Here is a 24930-nt window from a genome sequence, read left to right as displayed (position 1 = left end):
GGTATCGGCGAGGACCATTCGCAACCGTCTCCATGAAGCTGGGCTACGGTCCCGCACACCGTTAGGCCGTCTTCCGCTCACGCCCCAACATCGTGCAGCCCGCCTCCAGTGGTGTCGCGACAGGCGTGAATGGAGGGACGAATGGAGACGTGTCGTCTTCAGCGATGAGAGTCGCTTCTGCCTTGGTGCCAATGATGGTCGTATGCGTGTTTGGCGCCGTGCAGGTGAGCGCCACAGTCAGGACTGCATACGACCGAGGCACACAGGGCCAACACCCGGCATCATGGTGTGGGGAGCGATCTCCTACACTGGCCGTACACCACTGGTGATCGTCGAGGGGACACTGAATAGTGCACGGTACATCCAAACCGTCATCGAACCCATCGTTCTACCATTCCTAGACCGGCAAGGGAACTTGCTGTTCCAACAGGACAATGCACGTCCGCATGTATCCCGTGCCACCCAACGTGCTCTAGAAGGTGTAAGTCAACTACCCTGGCCAGCAAGATCTCCGGATCTGTCCCCCATTGAGCATGTTTGGGACTGGATGAAGCGTCGTCTCACGCGGTCTGCACGTCCAGCACGAACGCTGGTCCAACTGAGGCGCCAGGTGGAAATGGCATGGCAAGCCGTTCCACACGACTACATCCAGCATCTCTACGATCGTCTCCATGGGAGAATAGCAGCCTGCATTGCTGCGAAAGGTGGATATACACTGTACTAGTGCCGACATTGTGCATGCTCTGTTGCCTGTGTCTATGTGCCTGTGGTTCTGTCAGTGTGATCATGTGATGTATCTGACCCCAGGAATGTGTCAATAAAGTTTCCCCTTCCTGGGACAATGAATTCACGGTGTTCTTATTTCAATTTCCAGGAGTGTATTTACAGTAAAATAGGTACCAAATGAAAGACGTATGTGCGACAGTGTTGTCAGAACATTGTAAACAAAGGATAATTTCAAAGTACTAAAGATTAAAGTCCGGTCTCCAAAACTGACATACGGCCAGGTGAGTGGTGTCCTGACCACATGCCCCTCTGTACCCGCATCCAGCGACGCCTGTGGCTTGAGAAATACACGGCGGTCGGTCGCTACCGCCGGGGCTTCAAGGCCTGTTCTGGAGGAGTTTTAGTTTAGTTTTAAGGATTAAAGTCACCATACTGATAATGAGGTCCTTGTGAAGGCGAAAATTGTGGACACGCGGGTATCAATGAAACACTTACATCGCAGGGTAGTGTAATATTTTAACATTATGGAAACCTCGTATAATTCACTGTTCGTGTCTGACAAACTTTCGAGATTTCTTATTATCGTGCCGTGGTGACGGGCAAACTACTTGGAACATCCTTCACCTTCTGAGACCCAGTTTATCTATGATGCGATTTTTGCGTAAATCAGTACTTTCGTCTTCCACAACAGCCAATAAAATCACTCTCTGAGTTGCATGTTACTGGAGCAGCGCGTACAACAAGGAAACAAACCGAATACCTTAGCAGGTGGAGTAACTAGTTGCTGAATTACATAAGTATCGCAAATCAGTAGGCATATGATGATGTGAAAGACAATGCATACAGAGGATTTGAGTCAAATAAAATGCGAACTGTGCTGATGCAATGTAAATACTGTGGCAAATTAAATCGACATAGTTTCTATATCTGTACCACATACAGTGAACCTAGAATTACTATTCTCTCTGGCGAGAAAATACACGATCTTTTCAGTTACGATCATTTCAGATCATTGGAGAACCCATTGTTAGCAAAAATAAAAGTATGTCTCATAGTAGGCCTACGGTTCACATAATAATGGCTTAGAGCTTAAATCGATCGCTTTTGGATAAATATATGCAAGATTCCTTATCAGGACATCAGAACAGGAAAAGGACTACGTTTCTTTGCCCGTAGAATCTAAAACAAAAATACTACTTGAAAAGGTCACGTTGTACTGTTGCTTCCATCCTTCAGTCCAACAATTTTCGCATGAATATGGGAGTGCTTCTCAAGCCTATCGTATCACATTACAGAATCACGTGTGCTGCAAAAGAGAGAAGGGCCATGATCTCTGGTCACTATAGGTACTACATGTAACATCCTTTGTTGTTTTTCCTTTGCGGCTTCGTTAATTACAGTGTTTACGTACAGACTTCGATCACCTGTCTTTTGGTTGTTCTTGAGCAAATTATGCATGTACTGTAGTCCATGACAATGGACATGATACATCCAACAGGAGATGCAAAGCTTTTTATTCTTTTCTGATGAGATTCCTCTCTAAGTATACGCGGAAAACCATTTAACTCTCACAGTACCAACGTGTTTCTCATGACGTGTAGTACCAATGGGTGGGGTGGCGGAGGGGGGGGAGGGGGGGAAGTATTGTTTGCTCACCATACAAAAATTTTATAAGTCAAATTTCTATAATTTTTGAAGACCTTTTTTAACAACATATTGTATAAAGAGCTACTGATGTAAAATGGAGGTCTAGAAACTGTAAATTTATTTCAGCAATCTCTACAGAAACGTATATATTGTATTTTCGCTCTTTTATCTTCTAAGTTCATTTAGTCTTATTTTCTTGAGCAATTCTCATTATGGTAGTAAAATTCGTTACAGAATTGTTGAAGAACACTTCATCGTTATTCAAAATATTATAGATATTTTGGGTTAACTAGAGCAGTTTACATTGAACCGTTTTTGGGATCACTTATTCATAGCTTTCTTCGGAAACGTCTTCACTCTTGGAACATATAACAGTTTTCTTGGTGTGTTTACTGCATGTGTATCTCTTACAGTTGTTACAGCTAATGCTTGTTGTCTTCACTTTATTATACTTCACTGCATTTGATTGGCCTTCACGAGAACACAAATGACATCTTACCCTTCCTCCTTCAGCTTCCTTTGCAGCGAACTTCTGCTTGATGTTCCGAGAATACCTCCCATGGCAGAAACCACACACTTATGGAGTTCTCTAATATTCGTAGCCCTGTCTCCAATGCACTGTTCCCTGAACTGTAGTCCCAATTCTTGAAGAAAGACATCACTTATTTTGCCTTATTCCACTGTGGGAGTTTGAGCAAAAACAATGCATAACCACTTAACGCTGCTATGTCCACAAGAGTGTAGAAAACAGCAGCCACCTTCTTGTGCCGGCCGGAGTGGCCGAGCGGTTCTAGCCGCTACAGTCTGGAACCGCGCGACCGCTACGGTCGCAGGTTCGAATCCTGCCTCGGGCATGGATGTGTGTGATGTCCTTAGGTTAGTTAGGTTTAAGTAGTTCTAAGTTCTAGGGGACTGATGACCTCAGAAGTTAAGTCCCATAGTGCTCAGAGCCATTTGAACCATTTTTGAACCACCTTCTTGTAGCACTCTTAGTTGGAAACTTCCTAACCATTTGATCGATTGAGTCAACGCCGCATCTCGTCTCATTATAATGTAAATTTATGACTGTTTTCTTCTTAGTGTCAGTAGGTATACCAGTTGCAGCGTCATAATGTTGAGTTGATAGTAACAGAAGATTTTTTTGTGTTTTTCACGGGGGATGTCAAAATAATTGTGACTGGGATGTTTTCAGTACTAGAATCACTGAAAGCAAATTTCTCGAATGTAATTCTCTTCTTGAGATGTCTTTCAGTTCTTGGGGTATATGCTTACTATTAGCTTCTAATGTTTCCAGGAGAGAAACATCCTCCATAAATCTCTGGCCAAATGAACTGAAGAGTAATATCTGTCTGTGGTGATATTTCGCCCTGAATTATAAATACGAACACCAAGAGTTTCACTGCAGTTGCAGCTGGATTTGATTGTTATCGACTATCATTTTTCTTCCCTGGATACGGCACCATATCTGGTGTTAGAGTCTGTGAGCATTCGTTCACGTGTACCGTACTTTCCAGGTTTTTTCTTCATGAAGATCTTGAAGGTACCTCTGCCACGGAACAATGACAACATTTCATCAATAACAGTGTGCAACCCAGCAGAATAATATGTTGGCAGTAATTAATTCATTTTATCAAATACTTCTCGTACTGCAGCAAAATAGTCATGTTCCCCGCGCTCATTTCGCGTCTCTCTGTAATCAAATCTTACTACTTTAGTAAGCTGACGGAATCTAGTTCTACTCATATTAGCAGCACAAACAAACCTACCTGAAGTGTTAGACCATAAATCGGAAATAGGTGATTTAATGTCGCCCTCCTACCCCATAAGAATAAGTAACCCTATATATGCCATGAATTTAAGTTTGTCAGTTTTGTGTAAATTCTGTCTCAATGCTTCTTCATTGGTATGCTTTATTACGATGTTAACAATTTCTGGAGAAAAGATCTTTTCAAATTATTCTCTTACTGCTCCTACTTTATCTTCATTTCTTACGCCTTCTCGCTCTTTCACTGTATTCTGTGTTACTCGCCTTGTGATATGGGGAGGTTTGGACGTTAAAACTATTCCATTGGTTGTAAAATACTTCTCATGACCTCAGCAGCTGCGTCATAATCCGCTACAGGTGCCCAAAGTTCGTCTTCAGAGTCTGTTTCTACACAATCACTGTGCACATCCTCGCGCACAACACATTCCTCTCCAGTTTCATTCACCATTTCATCACTATCACCAAATTCAATTTCTAAGTCGGTAGGTTCTTACAAAATGCCTAACACTTCCCTCTCAGTAAGAGAGAGGCGGTACAAATCAGTTTTGAGGTCACTGTTGCTACCCAAACAGAGAAATTCAGTGCCCAGAGGGTCTACAACGCCGAAAAGTTGTAATTTATGGAATAAGACACTCGTTGACAAGTCACGTCTACTACTAAGGAGGTAGACTTCATGACGGCTGCCATTAGACTTAAACTAACGGATTAAGTTTAGCTGAAAAAAAATTATATTTTTATAAAATCTGGGAAAGGAAATAATAAAAAACAATAAATATTTTCATCAGAATTTTCAGATGTGAAATACGAATATAAATTACAATATTTCCAAAAGGTGGACACAAAGTACACCCCTCTTGGTACTCTAAGGGTTATTGACGGTGTATACTTTGTACCTATTCTCTGGCCAATGGTTAGAATCCTGAAGAATAAGATTTCTGAGTCAGGCCGTGTACCAGCTGGTTCAGGGTCTGTGGGTGACCGAAATTTTGAGAAGAATCCAGGAACTGACAAGAGTTCTCTCCCATCCTGATCTTGGGAAGCTGTTGTTATTCAGATCAAGAGGAACAAACTCGGGTAATGGGTAAGGTGCTGGGCTTGTATTCTGGCAGAGTGAGGTTGAAATTGCTACCTAGCCATCGTAATTCAAGTACTCCATGGTTTCACGAAATCGCTTCAGGATTACGTTAGGATGACTCTTTCGGGAAGTTCACAGCCGACCTGTTTTGGTATCCTACCGTAACCAAGCTAGTGTTTAGTTTCCATCACAGGGTGTGTCAAAAAGAATATACATATTTCTAATGTATATATTTATTAAACTTTAACACATACGAATATGAAACTTTACACACATATTTACGAACCTCTCAAGTTCTGATTACAGATCTTCAATATGTCCTCCATCAGCGACATGACAGTATCACATCGATAGTCAAATTCCTCCCATACTCGGGCAAGCATGTCCTTCGTCACTGATGTTATGACGGTACGGATCCGGTTCTTCAACTCTTCCAGGTTCTGTGGGAGTGGTGGTACATAAACGTTGTCTTTAACGAAACCCCACAGGAAGAAGTCAGAGAGTGTCAAATCCGGTGACCGTGTAGTCCAGCTGAGACATGCTAAGTCGCCAGCTCCTTGACGACCAGTCCAATGGTTCGGTAGAGCTGGATTCAGATATTCACGTACTTGGTGACTCCAGTGAGGCGGTGCCCCGTCTTGTTGAAAAATTAAGTTGTCTTCGTGCAGCCTGGGAAACGACTTGTTTTCTACCATAGCGAGATACTGCTGACCATTAACCGTGTTTTCATCGAAGAAGAATGGGCCGTAAACAGATGATCGGGATATCCCACAAAACACATTGACTTTGGGCGAATCTCGTACATGCTCCATGGCTTATCTTAGAAGCTAGATTAAGGAAAGGCAAACCTACGTTTCTAGCATTTGTAGACTTAGAGAAAGCTTTTGACAATGTTGACTGGAATACTCTCTTTCAAATTCTGAAGGTGGCAGGGGTCAAATACAGGGAGCGAAAGAATATTTACAATTTGTACAGAAACCAGACTGCAATTATAAGAGTCGAGGGGCACGAAAGGGAAGCATTGGTTGGGAAGGGAGTGAGACAGAGTTGTAGCCTATCCCCGATGTTATTCAATCTGTATATTGAGCAAGCAGTAAAGGAAACAAAAGAAAAATTCGGTTTAGGTATTAAAATACATGAAGAAGAAATAAAAACTTTGAGGTTCGCCGATGACATTGTAATTCTGTCAGAGGCAGCAAAGGACTTGGAGGAGCAGTTGAACAGAATGGACAGTGTCTTGAAAGGAGGATATAAGATGAACATCAAAAAAAGCAGAACGAGGATAATGGAATGTAGTCGAATTAAGTCGGGTGATGCTGCGGGAATTAGATTAGGAAATGAGACACTTAAAGTAGTAAAGGAGTTTTGCTATTTGGGGAGCAAAATAACTGATGATGGTCGAAGCAGAGAGGATATAAAATGTAGACTGGCAATGGCAAGGAAAGCGTTTCTGAAGAAGAGAAATTTGTTAACATCGAGTATAGATTTAAGTGTCAGGAAGTCGTTTCTGGAAGTTTTTGAATGGAGTGTAGCCATGTATGGAAGTGAAACATGGACGATAAATAGTTTGGACAAGAAGAGAATAGAAGCTTTCGAAATGTGGTGCTACAGAAGAATGCTGAAGATTAGATGGGTAGATCACGTAACTAATGAGGAGGTATTGAATAGAATAGGGGAGGAGTTTGTGGCACAACTTGACAAGAAGAAGGGACTGGGTGGTAGGACATGTTTTGAGGCATCAAGGGATCACAGATTTAGTATTGGAGGGCAGCGTGGAGGGTAAAAATCGTAGAGGGAGACCAAGAGATGAATGCACTAAGCAGATTCAGAAGGATGTAAGTTGCAGTAAGTACTGGGAGATGAAGAAGCTTGCACAGGATAGAGTAGCATGGAGAGCTGCATCAAACCAGTCTCATGACTGAAGACCACAACAACAACAGGCCCCAAATTCGAACATTGTTTACCTGACCACTAACATGGAAAGTCGCTTCATCACTGAATAGGATGCGTTGTGCGAAAGTGTAATCATTGTCAATAGCATCAAGAATCTCGTTACAAAATGTCACACGTTTGCGTTTGTCATCAGGTCGCACAGCTTGTAACAGCTGTAACCTGTACGGCTTCAGAACCAACCGACGTCTCAAAATACGCCAAATTGTTGTTGTAGGCAGTTGTAACTCCCGACTGGCACGACGAGTTGATTTTGAAGGACTACGTTAGAAAGCAGTTTGAATTCGTGCAACATTTCCTTCAGGAACACGAGGGGGGCCAGGAGTCTTTCCTTTACATGCTCATCCTGTGTCCAGAAACTATCGATACCATCTGCGAATGTTCCACCCATTCGGAGGATCAATTTGGTACCTCAACCTGAAACGTCTTGGCACTGTAATCACGGAATTGCACTTCGCGGTCTGAAGAACACAAAATGATTTCTACTGCGGAGTAGCCATTTTAAACATATGACGGTTACCAAGCAAAACAGAAGACAACTGACATCTAGCGGTTATTAATATAAACTAGACAATAATGTTGTGTCTAGACCATACAGCCTAGACACAATGAGGTAGCTAGGTGCACGCTAAACTAACGCAGACGGGCTTGAAGTTCTGGAACATGAGACTTATTAATGAATTAGAAGAAAAGTACGTAGATGTTACTTAACTTTTATTCTCTTGTTGGAATACATCTCTTGAATAGTAGTAAGCTATAAGCACTGATACAAATGGCGCCTTGCTAGGTAGTAGCTATGGACTAAGCTGAAGGCTATTCAATCTGTCTCTCGGCAAATGAGAGGAAAGCTTCGTACGTCTGGTCGCAAGCTATGTCGTCCGTACAACTGGGGCGAGGTCTAGTCCGTGTCTTGTGACCTGCCATGTGGTGGCGCTAGGATTGCGATTACACAGTGGCGACACGCGGGTCCGACATGTACTACAGGACCGCGGCCGATTTAAGTTACCACCTAGCAAGTGTGGTGTCTGGCGGTGACACCACACTATGCATTTGTTTCTCCAATAGCCGAGCCGAGGCGCAGCGATCGATATTTTGGACGAAATAATACTCTGTAATACGTATAGGGTCTATTCTTTTTGAAACAGCCTGTACTCTCATGTTGATGAGATGTTGTACCTGAACCAAATCAGTTCCCCCTCTCCCCTCCTCCTGTCACTAATTATTTCCGTTTTGCCGAGAAGAAGAACTGCCTAAGTGGCTACACATACCTTCCGCGACGCCCATTTTGCCCTCTCCGGTGGTGACGCCCGTGAGGAGCGGCAGGTGTGTGAAGTTGCCGGCGATCGCCCACGCTCCCAAGCGGCTGTGATCCGCCGTCATGAAGGCGCCCTCCACATCTGGCTCAGCCGTTATCTGGAACTCCGTTCCGCAGCTCTGCAACACAGCAAGTTGTGCTCGTGGAATGACCGCAGTCTCATCGTTATTGGAAATACGCTACTGGCGGGCTGCAGGCTGTTCATTCTGCCAGTAATAATGGTTGCAAGACAAACAGGCTCTCTCTCTCTCTCTCTCTCTCTCTCTCTCTCTCTCTCTCTCTCACACACACACACACAAACACACACACACACAAACACACACACAAACACATAAAGGAAGAAGTTGGAAACGCAAATGCGCTTGGAAACTGATCTCGTTAACCTATTCGATTTACACGTTTTATATTTCTAACACTCGAGCAGTTATTTTTAGTGTACGAAGCCATTCCACCATTAACATCGCTACGAAAGGAAAGCAATACTGACTATAAAAGATCATTAAGATACGTGATAGCCGGCCCGAGTGGCCGTGCGGTTCTAGGCGCTACAGTCTGGAACCGCGAGGCCACTACGGTCGCAAGTTCGAATCCTGCCTCGGGCATGGATGTCTGTGATGTCCTTAGGTTAGTTAGGTTTAAGCAGTTCTAAGTTCTAGGGGACTGATGACCTCAGCAGTTAAGTCCCATAGTGCTCAGAGCCATTTGAACCATTAGATACGCGATGAAACTGTGTCCTGAGGTTGGACTCAGATCCCAGTCGAAACCATCTATCAAATGTACAGACGTGATACGAAATAATTAGTCGTATCATTACTGGTCTTTCCAGCGGCAATGATACATATGGTAAGTCGAATTCATATTTTCTTGTAATTGTGACTTACGATTTTATGTTATGTAATTTATATTGTTCGCATGTAACCAGAAAAGATGTTTTATATTGTTTTTTTAAGCGGCGGAGCAAGATATTGGCACCAACGACAGTCTTCAAATCTGACAGAGGAGTTAACACCACCGGACATATTCGCCTTCAGTTCAGCCGCCAGAGCGATGAAGAAGACGCCAAGAGCGTCAAGTCATTACTCTGCACGCTTTTGTTAACAATGTGAAAAGAGAGAAAGATTAATTTACACTGAAAAAATTTTCAGTCTGTCTTGATATTTTGATGTGTCAAGATCTGTAATCCGATCTTCTTGTTAATGACACTGTACATATCGTATAGCAATAAAACTTTTGTGAAGTTGTGATAATTAAGTTGAAGTTATCGGTGATCTGATTTATGTTGAAAATTTTTTGTTGTTTGTGCTGGAAAAAGTATTACCAATTTACGAAAACACACACCTGAAGCCGAAATTCATTTTGGCACTGCTGAAAATAAAAAAAAGTTATCTTTGACTTCTAATAACTCAACCAAGTGGGCAACTAGACTTTGTTAATCGAACTTATGATAGCAGATCAATCTAAAGTATAACTGGTACTGAAATATTCTCTAGTTACAACTTTCTAAATAGTTCAGTGACGCGAATGTTTAAATTTGAAACATAATGTTCATTTAATTTGGAAGGAGGATATTTCGTGTCAGAGACTATATCGTTCAAGTGCGTGGAAGTAATGATCTTTGGTGAAAACAAATTACACGGATCATAAATAAAAAGTGCAAAGAATTGAAATTTCGTGATATTATAGGCCCATATGTTATCGATAACTGAAGAGTATTTCGAATTCAAGAGCCAATATTTATAAAGGAACTGACGATATGCTAATTAACTGTTTTCAAGGAGCTATTGTGACTTGGCGAGATGATGGATCCTAAAGAATACTGCAGTTAATTTTCACCCGGATCGATTTCTGTGGGTGATATCTTGAAAGTGTGCTTTTTTGCTCCTTAAAATGTGAGATCCAGTTGATAATATTTCCTTGTTAGGACTGAATACCAAAGAAACAACAACAGATGGTTCATGGCGACTGAGGAAAATGAATAAAATTATTGTTTCTAGTTTTTTGTGAAATTAAACTGTCGCAATATCTTCTCGTAGTACAACCTGAGTCTCTAGTATAAATAACTCACAGTAAATAAGTTATTTCAATAAAATATCATTAAGTGTTGGGTAGTATCTAATGACGAGAATACGGTGGAGATTCGGTGAGGGGATGAAATGTACATAGTTGTGTATTTTAGGTGGGCAGCTAGCAATGCCTCACCGTTTGGTAGAGAGCCTCCGCGTCCGCTGTCTGTAGGAACGCCAGCAGCTCCGCAGGGTCCTCCGTCTGCAGGCCCAGCTCGTTGCCGATGCAGAAAGCCATCTCGCGGTTGGTGTCCACGATGTGGTCGCCCCCAAGCGCTGAGCCGCTCTGCGATATAACGGCTCTGAACAGCCCTGAAACAGAATGCGTTTCTGAGCTGCCCACTGCTACTACTGAATACCAAAACCTTGCCACCGTTGCTTTAATCCTCGATATCTGTTGTCGACTGTTTTCTGGAATGTAGATCATAAGTATACACAGTCCGTCCAAAAAGTTTCGAGACTGATTTAATAAAAAATAGAAAATAGTTGACATGGTGGTTTTAATATTACAGGTGTTCCATATACTCTCCCCTCCCCCTACACTTGAGTAAAACGCACAGAACGTTCATACAAACATGTAAAACTGTCAGGAAACTCCTTCTTTGGTTTGTTGTTCAGCTCGCCTGTCGCGTTGGCTTGGATGTCGGTTACGTCGACAAAACTTTGTTCCTTCATGTGAATTTACGCAATTTTTCCCCGTTCGATAGCTTCATGTTATAACACCAAGTTCCAAATGGCTCTGAGCACTATGGGACTCAACTGCTGAGGTCATTAGTCCCCTAGAACTTAGAACTAGTTAAACCTAACTAACCTAAGGACATCACAAACATCCATGCCCGAGGCAGGATTCGAACCTGCGACCGTAGCGGCCTTGCGGTTCCAGACTGCAGCGCCTTTAACCGCACGGCCACTTCGGCCGGCCACCAAGTTCCGTCAGGACGATAATTTCTCCCGAGAAAGAACTGTCAGCGATTTGCCTTACGGTCGAGTCGCGGCACGCGTCCACAGTCGATGCTTTTGCTCAGGAGTCAAGGTGAGCGGGAAAAACTTTGCACACACTTTTCTCTTTGTAGCGGGTCGGGGTTTAGTGACTCAAGATATTGAGCGTCAGTCCCAGAGGGGAGCAGAGGTCATTATTTTGTCAGGGATGGCGGGAAGGAAGCGACACTTTGTGGGCGGTGGAGTTGGCTCTTTCCTTGGCTCAGTGGGTGAGGTGTGAGTGGTTACGCTAACAGTCCTTTATTGAGACATAAGACCCTTTAAGCAAACAGACTAATACACTGTGTCTTAACTCGCCCAATTCCTCGCGGCAGCGGAGCGGCGGAGTCTTAGCATTTTTTTCGTTTATTTCATTAACAGTACAGAGTAACCCACCGCCGCCCGCCCGGTTGGCCGTGTGGTCTGACGCACGGCTTTCCGGGCGGGAAGGAGCGCCTGGTCCCCGGCACGAATCCGCCAGGCGGATTTGTGTCGAGGTCCGGTGAATCGGCCAGTCTGTGGATGATTTTTAGGTGGTTTTCCATCTGCCTCGGCGAATGCGGGCTGGTTTCCCTTATCCCGCCTCAGTTACACTATGTCGGCGGTTGCTGCGCAAACAAGTTCTCCACGTACGCGTACACCACCATTACTCTACCACGCAAACATAGGGGTTACACTCGTCTGGTGTGAGACGTTCCCTGGGGGGTCCACCGGGGGCCGAACCGCACAATAACCCTGGGTTCAATGTGGGGCGGCGGAGAGGTGAAGTGGACTGCGGTAGTCGTCGTGGGGTTGTGGACCACTGCGGCTGCGGCGGGAACGGAGTCTCTCCGTCGGTTCTAGGTCCCCGGTTAACATACAATACAATACAACCCACCGCCTTGAAATGTAAGGTGGGTCGGATGCTTCTGAATCTCGTAGCGTGCAGATTCCGGTGACAGCTGATGTGGCGACGGCTTGTGTTGCAGCGGCACGCCAACGGCGTATTGTTCCATTTAGTACAGTGCCCGTGACTCCTTGCGGCGGCGGCGACTGCCTTCTACTTGTGAATTCGCTCGTTGCGTTATTAACAAGCGGCTACGGCGTGACGCGGAGTGCTCCGTCCAGGAATCGAACCAGCCACCCTCAGGTTCGGCGTCTTCTGGCAGAGTTCATCACCCTCTAAGTTCACAGGAGACCCATTTGATGAGATCGCAGTCCATTCCTCCTCGCCAGCCATCTGGGAAAGTACGGCACGCACTTCTTTCTGGTAACATCTGCGATGGCATCTTCTGCGTTGACCTACTGGCGCGATACGACATCTTCTTCTGTCGAACAGCGTAGCTGGTAAGTCGTTGTAGCGAAGTATGACGTCCGCTAACTGACCGTCGGTCCTCCCGTCCAGGTGACGTTTCTTCGTCTCTTCTTTCTTCCCTCGAAGCACCTCAAGGTACCTCGTCAAAGGACCCCCTTACGCCCGTTTGTCGGAGGTATTTACTCGGTGTTTTTTGCCAATGTTGATAAGTTTCTAGGGCGGCGACTCACTCTTCAGTCGTTATCTATGCTTCTCACGTTGGGCCGAAAGGTAACGAATGTCGACACACGTGCCGACTTTCCACTGTTTTGCTTCTATGCTCGTGTGATAGGGCGTTGCCCTGTCGTCCCCGTCCGCATCGCCAGATACGTCACGCGCGTGAGTTCAGTATACTGACAATTCCTGGACCATTGACCACTGATGTGCGAACAGCGTTGGTCGTTGTTCCCTTGGAAGCATTCCCGTCTCCTCGGTCGTTGATCTGTCGAAGTGCTGAATGCTGATGCGCAAACTTCACTGGTCATCGGCATTCTTACGCTGGGCAGAAGCGTGACCAATGTCGCGCACGTCATAGCTTTCCTTGTTCGACTGCTGCCGCTTTCGAATACTGTGGCTTAACTTGTCAAAGTCTCTAAAATGCTCACTTAACGTGTAATACATAATTGTTATACACCTTACATCTTCTTCAAAATATTCTGGAGAATGTGCTGCACACATAAGTTAGAGATGTTTCTCCTCTGTGATTTGTGACACAACAACGTTGACACACTACGCACATCCACTACTTAACACTGCCTGCTAACAACTGACTGATCGGGAGCACATCTGTTGCTGACAGTTGTTAACGTGAAGCTGTCGCCATAGTCACTGCGCTGAGGTCGCTTATACGCTAGGAATACAACCAGTCTCCGAACATTTTGGGCGGACATTGTATGTAAATCTGAGTGCCTTCGTCCAGCAAAATTTACATTACGTTCAGTTACAACTAGCAGTTATTGTTTCGTCGTATTTCGTTCTCACAGATGTTCATCTAAAATGTACATTTGATTAGGCATACTTCATTATCTAAATTAATTTTTTAGTTAACTGGTTTGTGGTATGCTATTCCTTAGTTGATTTCCGACTGGTTTTTGTTAAACGTAGCAACCAAGACAAAACAGTGCTTAATCCGTTTTACGTTGTTTACAGCATCGATTAGCAGCTTCCTCACGTTACACTATTTCCCGCACAATAATACGCGGTATCTTCTTTTTTTATGACGTACATCAGTAAATGAACCTGTTCATATTTATTCACAAGAAGAGTATTGAATATTAAGTCAAAATGACAAATATTTTTCTTGTGGTTCCGGTTTTCATACAAAGCAGAACACTGGTTAAAACTAAAATCCTATTTTCATTACGTTCAACAAAAAAGTATGGTTTTCAATTACACTGGTACTTTGCCTCATAGTGCCACACTTCAGTTCTGAGAAAGTAAAGCTCATTATGTATCTTTAAGGGTCATTTTATGATTTAGGCAGTGGAGCCGCTGGCTTATCGTTTACGGGTGCTCACCTCTGGCTAGTGGAGAGTACATGAGCATTTCGCAGCTGATGCCTCCAGCACTCTGGCCAAAGATGGTGACTTTCTCTGGATCTCCTCCGAACGCCCTGACGTTGTCCTGGACCCACTGCAGCGCCGCCACCATGTCCTTGAAGGCGTTGTTACCCATAGCGATGGTGTCGTTCAAACTTAGAAGTCCTGTGTCAAAAAGAAAGCGTGACAGTTCATGTGGACCCTATGAGACATTCCTTGCAATGGCACACATAGCAACAGGTTATGTACTTTCCATCATTTATAACACTATTGTTTATGGTTCATTTAAATTTTTATAATTTCTTTTGCTGTAAAATTTTCGCATGTTGGTACTATATTTTCTGTGGATGTAAAATAAAGTGTGCTGTACTGGAGACTGGTGTTCATGTATGTAAAATACCACGTAAATTGTCTATTACGTTAAATAATTTTCTAATGACATTTTGTATTTAAAAATTTTTGTGTGTATAAATTGTTCACGCTGATGTGAATTTGACAGTTTAAGAAATGGTCACGCTTAGGAACAATGTAAGAAATAGGTGTTACATAAAAGCCAGTGCGCTTTTGTTTGAAACGAAAGTGGCTCTGGGAGTGCAAAAGGGGGCGAGGGCGAATTGGCGCGCTACTCACAAGGGAACCTCCCCATCGCACCCCCCTCAGAATTAGTTATAAGTTGGTACAGTGGATAGGCATTGAAAAACTGAACACAGATCAATCGAGAAAACAGGAAGAAGTTGTGTGGAACTATGAAAAAATAAGCAAAATATACAAACCGAGTAGTCGATGTGTAAGATATGCAACATTCAGGTGGGTGTAAACCCATGAACGCCGTGGCTCCGTGGTTAGCGTGTGCAGCTGCGGAACGATAGGTCCTTGGTTCAAATCTTCCCTCGGGAGATAATTTTAATTTTTTATTTTCAGACAATTATCAAAGTTCAGGCACTCACATATAATCAACTTCGCTCTCCAAAATTCCAGGACATGTTCAGATTTGCTTGGACATATGCAGGATTTGACGGTCTACACACGGAAAAATTTGAAAACGTTAAAAACATATGTTTTGACAGAGCACAGACAAAACTGTGCGACTGTGAAAATGTTGCATTCATTTGTTGCAGTTTATGTGACGAACTCTTATGTTTTCACACTCTTTTGGGAGTGATTATCACATCCACAAGAAAACCTAAATTGGGCAAGGTAGAAGAATCTTTTTACCCATTCACCAAGTGTACAAGTTAGGTGGGTCGACAACATATTCCTGTCATGTGACGCACATGCCGTCACCAGTGTCGTATAGAATATATCAGACGTGTTTTCCTGTGGAGGAATCGGTTGACCTATGACCCTGCAATCAAATGTTTTCGGTTTCCATTGGACAGGCACGTCCTTTCGGCTATTAATCGCACGGTTTTGCGGTGCGGTCGCAAAACACAGACACTAAACTTATTACACTGAACAGAGACGTCAATGAGCGAACGGACAGATCATAACTTTGCAAAAATGAAGAAAGTAAACTTTTCACTCTAGGGAAGATTTGAACCAAGAACCTCTCGTTTCGCAGTGGCTCACGCTAACCACGGGACCACGGCGCTCCTGAACTCGGACTCTCCTAGTTGTTGCCTATCTTGGACATGGACTACTCAGTTTGTATATTTTGCTTAGTTTTTTCATAGTTCCACACAACTTCTTCCTGTTTTCTCGATTGATCTGTGTTCAGTTTTTCAAGGCCTATCCACTGTGCCAACTTATAACTAAATCTGAGGGTGGTGCGATGGGGAGGTTCCCTTGTTAGAGCAAGCATGGGAAGTAAGACATACAGTTTGCAGGCAGCAGTGATTGAGGCAACACCTTTGTGGAGCAGGAGAAGCTTTGCCTCCAAATTCGCACAAAAATACCTCGGATGAAGACTGCAAACGGCTTCCAGCATTCCCGCGAGTTGTTGGGCTACTGTATGTAAAATTGAACGACGCCAAGAAGAGAAACTGAGCCCATGCAGGAAGTTAGTTGCGGACCGTACTGTGGGTAGTGTAGCCGTCATAATTGTTCGCCACAGCCAAGCCTACACTCACGAGATACGATTTTGTTGTGTTTCTACTTTTATACAGCGTGAACCATTAATTTAAACTGCGTTTTAATAACCATTCTTGAACTTTAAAGAAACTGGTTCATCCTGTTATTTCATCCTAATCATAGACCTATATAAGGTTCCTTCCTGGAGTTTGATTAATTCGAGTTTCCTGTTCTACATACTTATGAAGTGCCAAGTTAATATAAAGAGGCACCATTTAAATTGTTTTTGTGTTTTCTTAAGTATTGCGAAGTGTTATAGTAAAAGCTTGCTTAAGTAATATTCAATCTGAGTGCAGCCAAGTTACTAGAGTCTCTTAAATGACAATACAGAGTTAGTTCAAAGAATAATAGCTTTCGAAAGTAAATTCCAGTAAGAAAGAGGTTTTCTTGAACTGAAATGTTCAGTATAAAAAGTGTGTCCTTTAGTATCTAAGTATTTTAGTATTTAAGTTTGTTGATTATAGAAAATGCTTTTCTAAAGGTCCCCCCTGGCCAAATGTTTTTTAGCTCCCTTGAAGTTATCTCCTAGTCTCTTTCTCTTAAAAACGTCATGTATAAGGGTGTAGTGAAACAATGTTTATTTATTTGAAGAAGCAAATTAAACAGTAGCAAGAAAGTACGCAAAATTCATACTTCTGCTTTTGCAATACTTCACGTTTTATTGCCTGGATAGGCTGGCGACCGTTAGTACATGTTTTAAACCATTAAATGAACTTGGAACTGAGTTGTCCTAGCTTCAATATAATACTATTCACACTGCGTTTCTTTCTAAACCCTGCGTAAGACCTTAGGAAAATAATTGAATTGTCTGATTTACTTATCCATCTGACTCAACATACGGACAAATCCAGTGAGAAGGGTAACTCTATTGATTAGCCTTTCCCATTAACAGGACTATCTTCCCATAGTATACTTTATTTGGAAACTAAACTAAATTTTTGTAGAGGGTTATACGTGGCAACATAGAGACAGGAGTTCTGTTACTTAGGGAAAAGCATAATAAATTACAGCAGTAGGTGTGGGGTTATACATTTACTCTTATTTCCCGATTCTTTTAATTGAATACACGAATTAGTACGACGTTCTCAAAAATGTTATTCTTTTTGATATACAGGGTATTCGTAAATTCCCGGTACAAACTTTTAGGACTTGTTGGGGGGAGTAATTACACAATATTTTGATTAAGAACCCAAGTCCCGAAACACCGCTAGGAAACATGTTTGTTAGGTAGGTATGCAACAGGGTAGTCATGGTGGGGATGGTTACATCGGATCGGCTGATAACATTTGAAGTCTGTCCTACTTCTCTGACCTGGTTCGAGCCTTATTCACGTGTCTGTGAATGTCAGAGCAACATGGTAGGGTACACGTCTGTAGAATACACCCACATGATGCTTCTGAATGGCAAAGCTCACGGTAATGGAACAGCTGCTCGTCGCCTGTATCTAGATCGTTATCCACAACGTCCGATACCATCGCACACCCTTTTCGCCACAGTTACGCAACGGCTTCGTGAAAGGGTACCTTCACCGTCAGTAGGAGTGACTCTGGTGCTCCAAGGAGACGCCGCACACACCCGAATGGGAAGAGACCGTACTGCATCACGTTGAAGAGGACCGTCAACGTGTAGACGAGTAATTTCTTTGGCTATTAATGAGTGGAACTGTAGAGTACTGAGTCAAGTCTCATAAATTACTTGTAAAAGTGGTCGCGTGATGAACATGTTTTCAACTGGTTGTAGCACGGAAGCGATGCGTTTCCGGACGTTGGTTCCACTTCAAAATATTATCTATTCTCTCCCCTCTACAAGTCTTAGAAGTTTATAACGGCAATTTCCGAACACGCAGTAATGAAGGAACTAAACGTGATGAATTGCAGCCAACGTAAACTACTGGTGGCAACGTCGACACATTGAAACGAGGTCAGTTTTCCAATTTTTACAGTGTTCCTTAAAAACAACATACCCACCACATATGGCTTTTGTCTGTTTGCAAGAGCAAGAGAGATGTTTGTCAGTAATTGCTACAAATGATCCATTTCGTACTCCAACCGACAGATTTTTGCCTGTGGCATGAGAAAGAAAATTTTGATCCACCGATTTTGGGGTGCCTTTGATCTTTCTAGCACAAGGATTTTCACAGAGATAGAGAGAGTAAACTTCTCGCAAAACCTTCAAGAGGCTCCAGTTTAGAGTTTATGGAGACCTATCCATTACTTTCTCTTGTCTCCAGTATACCTTAGGGAATTCAGTGCCTTCCCACGCCCGGGTTCCCGGGTTCGATTCCCGGCGGGGTCAGGGATTTTCTCTGCCTCGTGATGGCTGGGTGTTGTGTGCTGTCCTTAGGTTAGTTAGGTTTAAGTAGTTCTAAGTTCTAGGGGACTTATGACCACAGCAGTTGAGTCCCATAGTGCTCAGAGCCATTTTTGAATTCAGTGCCCAGAATCTATAGGGTGTTTCAGAATTCTAAATTGTAGGGGCGACTTTGTAATCAAGTGTAGCATAGGAACCCATGTCCGGAAACGTCGTCCAACGATGTTACAGAGCGTCGAAGTTATAGGCGCGGGGCGCCTGTTAATGCATGTATATACAGGGTAATTTCGTGATGATGTTACAGACTTTCTAGGATGATGGAGAAGGATAAATGCATCGATTTGAGATAAGGGTCCTGTACCGGAAACGAATGTGTCGGAAAGTTATAAGCGAAAATCGTGCTGCTACCTCTAACAGTGGAATGCATGTACTGGTACTGTTGTTGCTAAGACTGTAGGGTAGGCAACTTCCAGAGTTGGTAGTAGTGCGGACCAAAACAAGGAAAAAAGTCCAATGAAGAACGTCTCTAAAATGCATACCTCAGGAGGTACGAGCACTTGTTCATCTTCACTACGGTGAAACACATCTCCTCTATTGCACAACATCTAGCTCTTAAGATATGTATTTTAGAAACCATGTTTTGGTCCATAATACCACCTCTGAAAGCCGGACCCTACAGTCTTAGCAACAACAGTACCAATACATGTATTCCACTGTTAGAGGTATTATAAAGGTTTTCTCTTATAACTTTCGACTCGTCCATTTCCGGTACAGGGACCCTTACTTCCAATTGATACATTTATACTTCTCCACCATTCTTGAAGGTTTGTAACGTCATCATGGAAACACCCTGTATATACATACATTTACAGGAGCCGGCGCCCGTAACTTTGACACTCAGCAGCGTCGTTGGATGACGTTCCCGGGTATGGGTTCCCATGTTAAACTTGATCTACTAAGTCCCCCCTGCAACCTCCAGAAGTATGTAATATGAACTGTGAAACACCCTGAATAAGAAATGGCACAGTTACAGATTAAATTAAGCTTGCTTTGAATGATCGAATTTAAGACTACAGAGAACGATAAAACACTATCATACAGATAAGCCAAACATTATGAGGACTCTGTATGTATTTGAGTGGTATCTGTTCTGTGGATCATGTCTGACACAACAGACATCATTCAAATATATACATTTATGTGAGTGCGCGACGATAAATTGACGTTTGTTTTGATGCGGATGCACTAATAGCGTCCGAACTCTCTCGGCAATCAATAATTTGCGAGTAGGGTGTTACTGGACGAGGGACGCTGCATAGCAGCGTGAGAAAATGGGAAATTTGAGTCGGTCAGGGAACGTGTCCAGGATGGCCGAAGCGGTTAAGGCGATCGCCCATGAGAAGCGACAAATACGGGTTCGAGACCTGGTTCGATATAAATTTTCAGCATTTGCCATAGCATTACCACAACGCCTTGTACGGTTCCCACTTACCCCTTCCATTTCTCTCCGTATTATCTGTTTCACATAAATTATGAGCACCATCCACCGTGTGACTGAATGCTTCATGATGATGTTGTGGGGGCGTGATGCGGTAGGGTACGTAGCTACACTACTGGCCATTAAAATTCCTACACCACGAAGATGACGTGCTACAGACGCAAAATTTAACAGACAGGAAGAAAATGCTGTGATATGCAAATGATTAGCTTTTCAGAGCATTCACACAAGGCCTGTGGCGACCCCTACCACGTGCTGACATGAGGAAAGTTTGCAACCGATTTCTTATACACAAACAGCAGTTGACCGACGTTGCCTGGTGAAACGTTGTTATGATGCCTCGTGTAAGGGGGAGAAATGCGTACCATCACGTTTCCGACTTTGACAAAGGTCGGATTGTAGCCTATCGCGATTGCGGTTTATCGTACCGCAACATTGATGCTCGCGTTGGTCGAGATCCAATGACTGTTAGCAGAATATGGAATCGTTGGGTTCAGGAGGGTAATACGGAAAGCCGTGCTGGATCCCAACGGCCTCGTATCGCTAGCAGTCGAGATGACAGGCATCTTATCCGCATGGCTGTAACGGATCGTGCAGCCACGTCTCGATCCCTGAGTCAACAGATGGGGACGTTTGCAACACAACAACCATCTGCACAAACAGTTCGACGACGTTTGCAGCGGCATGGACTATCAGCTCGGAGACCATGGCTGCGGTTACCTCTGACGCTGCATCACCACAGACAGGAGCGCCTGCGATGGTGTACTCAACGATGAACCTGGGTGCACGAATGGTAAAACGTCATTTTTTCGGATGAATCCAGGTTCTGTTTACAGCATCATGATGGTCGCATCCGTGTTTGGCGACATCGCGGTGAACGCACTTTGGAAGCGTGTATTCGTCATCGCCATACTGGCGTATCACCCGGCGTGATGGTATGGGGTGCCATTGGTTACACGTCTCGGTCACCTCTTGTTCGCATTGACGGCACTTTGAACAGTGGACGTTACATTTCAGATGTGTTACGACCCGTGGCTCCACCCTTCATTCGATCCCTGCGAAACCCTACATTTCAGCAGGATAAAGCGCGACCGCATGTTGCAGGTCCTGTACTGGCCTTTCTGGATACAGAAAATGTTCGACTGCTGCCCTGGCCAGCACATTCTCCAGATCTCTCATTAACTGAAAACGTCTGGTCAATGGTGGCCGAGCAACTGGCTCGTCACAATACGCCAGTCACTACTCTTGATGAACTGTGGTATTGTGTTGAAGCTGTATGGGCAGCTGTACCTGTACACGCCATCCAAGCTCCGTTTGACTCAATGCCCAGGCGTACCACGGTCGTTATTATGGCCAGAAGTGGTTGTTCTGGGTACTGATTTCTCAGGATCTATGCATCCAAATTGCGTGGAAATGTAATCACATATCAGTTATAGTATTATATATTTGTCTAATCAATACCAGTTCATCATCTACACTTCTTCTTGGTGTAGCAATTTTAATGGCGAGTAGTGTATATAAACGGAGCAGAGGTGGATCGGGAATCATGCTGGCGATGATACGGGATGCAAATGGGGAACTCCATTGACATAAGAGACTTTGACAGAGGGCAAATTCTTACGGCACGATGGCTGTGAACGAGCATGTCAGAAACTACGAAGCTGGCCTGCTGTTCGCGTCCTGCTATTGAGAGAGCCAACGGAAAGTGGCTGAGGGACGGTGGAACCAGGAGTAGACGACAAAGTGTTGGACGTTTACGGCTCATCACATAACGTGGAGATTGGCGGCGTGCGCCATCTGAAAAGCAGGACAGGCGGTGTTTTGTGAGAGGTACGACGACAGAGTACAATGCTGGGACAGGCACAAGTGTTTCTGAGCCTGCCTTTCAGCGCCTGCTGTTGAACATGGGGCTCTGCAGCAGACGCCAGGCTGGTCCTTTTGAAGGAGCACGGCCGTTTTCCTTCCCCATTCTTCAAACAATCCGAGCTTGTGCTCTGTCTCTAATGGCCTCGTTGTTGGCGGGACGTTAAACACTAATCTTTCTTCCTTCTTTCCGCAGCAAACGACACTTAACGTGCTCTCGTGTTGATCCAACAACATCGTCTACTACGACTGCAATGGAAACTACATCATCGTGATTGGACTGTGGATCATCGGAAACGTGTCGCCTGCTCGGACGAATAGCATTTCTTGTTGCACAAGGTCACGTGCGAATAAACTGTTCAAATGGTTCAAATGGCTCTGAGCACTATGGGACTTAGCATCTGAGGTCATCAGTCCCCTAGAACTTAGAACTACTTAAACCTAACTAACCTAAGGACATCACACACATCCATACCCGAGGCAGGATTCGAACCTGCGACCGTAGCAGTCCCACGGTTCCGGACTGAGCGCCTAGAACCGCTAGACCACCGCATCCGGCGGATAAACTGTGCTACAGGAGTTGTTGTGGTCTTCAGTCTGCGGGCTTTCAAATAAAAAATGTGGCCCTCAACTACGTACCCTCAGACTCAAAGTTGAAATGTTAATATTTTTGGCTGGTTTCTTTGTCTGGGGACTGGGATACATAGTTGCCGCATTACAAGCCAAATACTGCTGAGTCTACAGTATACAATATGAATATACACATGGATCGAATGGTAGAAGGTTCCTATCACTCGGCAATTGCGAATTTTGAATGTAACATAAAACTTTATAAATGAAAGATTGCAATTAAATAGAATCTGCAGGTCCTATTTTAACGACTTTAAATGGTACGATAGCAGAAGTACTTTTAAGAATGCCGTTTATTTCTGCAAAACATTTATTGGTGTCGAGGGTACAGCAGTTAAATAAAATATAAGTTGAGTAACAGGGAAACAATAGATTGCTACTTCACATAATTAGTTATGAACAACATAGCTCGCGAGATATTCACTTCTTCATATGATTCAATTGGCTCTGAGCACTATGGGACTTAACTCCTGAGGTCATCAGTCCCCTAGAACTTAGAACTACTTAAACCTAACTAACCTAAGGACATCACACACATCCATACCCGAGGCAGGATTCGAACGTGCGACCGTAGCGGTCGCGCAGTTCCAGACTATAACGCCCAGAACCGCTCGGCCACTCCGGCCGGCTCACTTTTTCATGCATACTATGTCACTTGTCCGCCTCCATAGCTAAGTGGTGAAACACCCGGGTTCGGTAACTGGCTGTGCCGGCATTTTCCCTCGGTGGGATGGCTAGAGTGGGGTACACTCAGCCTTTTGAGACCAACTGAGGAGCTACTTCACCGTGTAGAAGTGATTCCAAGATCAAGAAACCCAGCAAGGACAGGGAGAGCGGTATGATGACCACATGATCCTCAGCGCCACATCCAATGACATCATCGTCAGAGGATGACACGGCAGTCGGTCGGGCCCGATTGGCCTATCTAGGACCACAACGTGGAACTTTACTTTTACTTTACTTTTCACTTCGTAAAAATTGGTAATAAAATATTGGTCATTCCTTTCCGATCCTACGATCTACCGAATTAAGTGTGCCTTAGAGGATCGACCACAATAACGTATCTACATGTCCTATTGAGGACTCGCTAAGTGCTTTCTTGCACATTCGGCCGCACGTCCAAGTAGTCACGAACAGCACCGCTACGGCGCCTCACCCATGACTGCCAGGCGGTAATTGAGAGCGACGACTATGACACCCTGGTCGAGCAGGAAGTCCGGGCCGTACTCGCTGGCGGAGCTGCTGCCTGCCCAGAAGTGGCCGCCGTAGATCCACACCATGACCGGCAGGAGCGCCTCCTCGGACAACTGAAAAGAGATACGAACAAAACTAATGACTCGGAATGACAGTGATAAATTAGTTTCACACACACTCCCAAGTTAGTGAAATAGAGCCAACAATGCGAGATCGTAAGGCAAGGCCACACGCGATGACCTGTCTGCACACATTGAAAGATATGCGTTTGTTTCACACTCGTTTCACATTTTCATCATTTTTATTCTTACGATGGCATGCCCTTGTTGCCCTTAATTTTCTTTGTCGAAGTCACACAGATACTTGAGAGAGGATGGGTGCAAGGTACAGGGTGTGGTAGATAAGTAATGAGACTGGCCGCCGCGCGGCGCCCCAGTCGCTCGCAGGGCGGTCTCCACCTGTACGTCACGTGGTGGGGGATCTGAGCTAACAATAGAACCGGTTCGCAGTCGCATCGGAGCTCTGGTGCAGTGAGGGTCGAGCTTCGCGTATTACGTTGTTTGTGTGCCCGTAACACTTATGAAAACGCTGAAGATGGATCGCTCGATAGAACAGCGGTATGCAATCAAATTTTGCTTTCGCTTGGGCAAAACTGCTTCGGAAACTTTTACTATGATTACGGAGGCCTACAAAGAAGACTCCCTATCAAGAGCTCAAGTGTTCCGGTGGTTTAATGAATTTAAAAACGGGAGGGAATCCGTTGAAGACATGGAACGATCTGGACGCCCTTCACCGAGTCGTGTGGATGAAACGGTGGCCAAAGTGAAAGAACTCCTGGACTCCGACCGTCGTTTAAGTCTCAAAATGATCGCCGATGAGGTCTCCGTGAATAAATTTACGGTTCACCAAATTGTTACGCAAGATTTGATGATGAGGAAAGTTTGCGCAAAATTGGTTCCCCGAGTGCTCACCGCC

General features: G+C 44.2%; 1 protein-coding gene across 1 annotated transcript in view; it reads right to left on the bottom strand.

Annotated features, from left to right (window-relative positions):
* Positions 1-24930, bottom strand: part of LOC126234479 (juvenile hormone esterase-like) — a 91472-nt gene that overhangs the window by 33598 nt on the left and 32944 nt on the right. Inside the window, exons 4-7 of the mRNA XM_049943174.1 lie at positions 23918-24068; positions 14370-14555; positions 10678-10853; positions 8432-8597 (exon numbers count right to left, since the gene is read on the bottom strand). Of these exons, the coding sequence (XP_049799131.1) occupies positions 8432-8597; positions 10678-10853; positions 14370-14555; positions 23918-24068 (679 nt within the window). The remainder of the gene's footprint in view (positions 1-8431; positions 8598-10677; positions 10854-14369; positions 14556-23917; positions 24069-24930) is intronic.

This window comes from Schistocerca nitens, chromosome 1 (assembly GCF_023898315.1).
Source record: "Schistocerca nitens isolate TAMUIC-IGC-003100 chromosome 1, iqSchNite1.1, whole genome shotgun sequence".
NCBI classification, from domain to species: Eukaryota; Metazoa; Arthropoda; class Insecta; order Orthoptera; family Acrididae; genus Schistocerca; species Schistocerca nitens.
The sequence above is the reverse complement of the archived record's forward strand: the minus strand, read 5'-3'. Positions and strand labels throughout refer to the sequence as shown.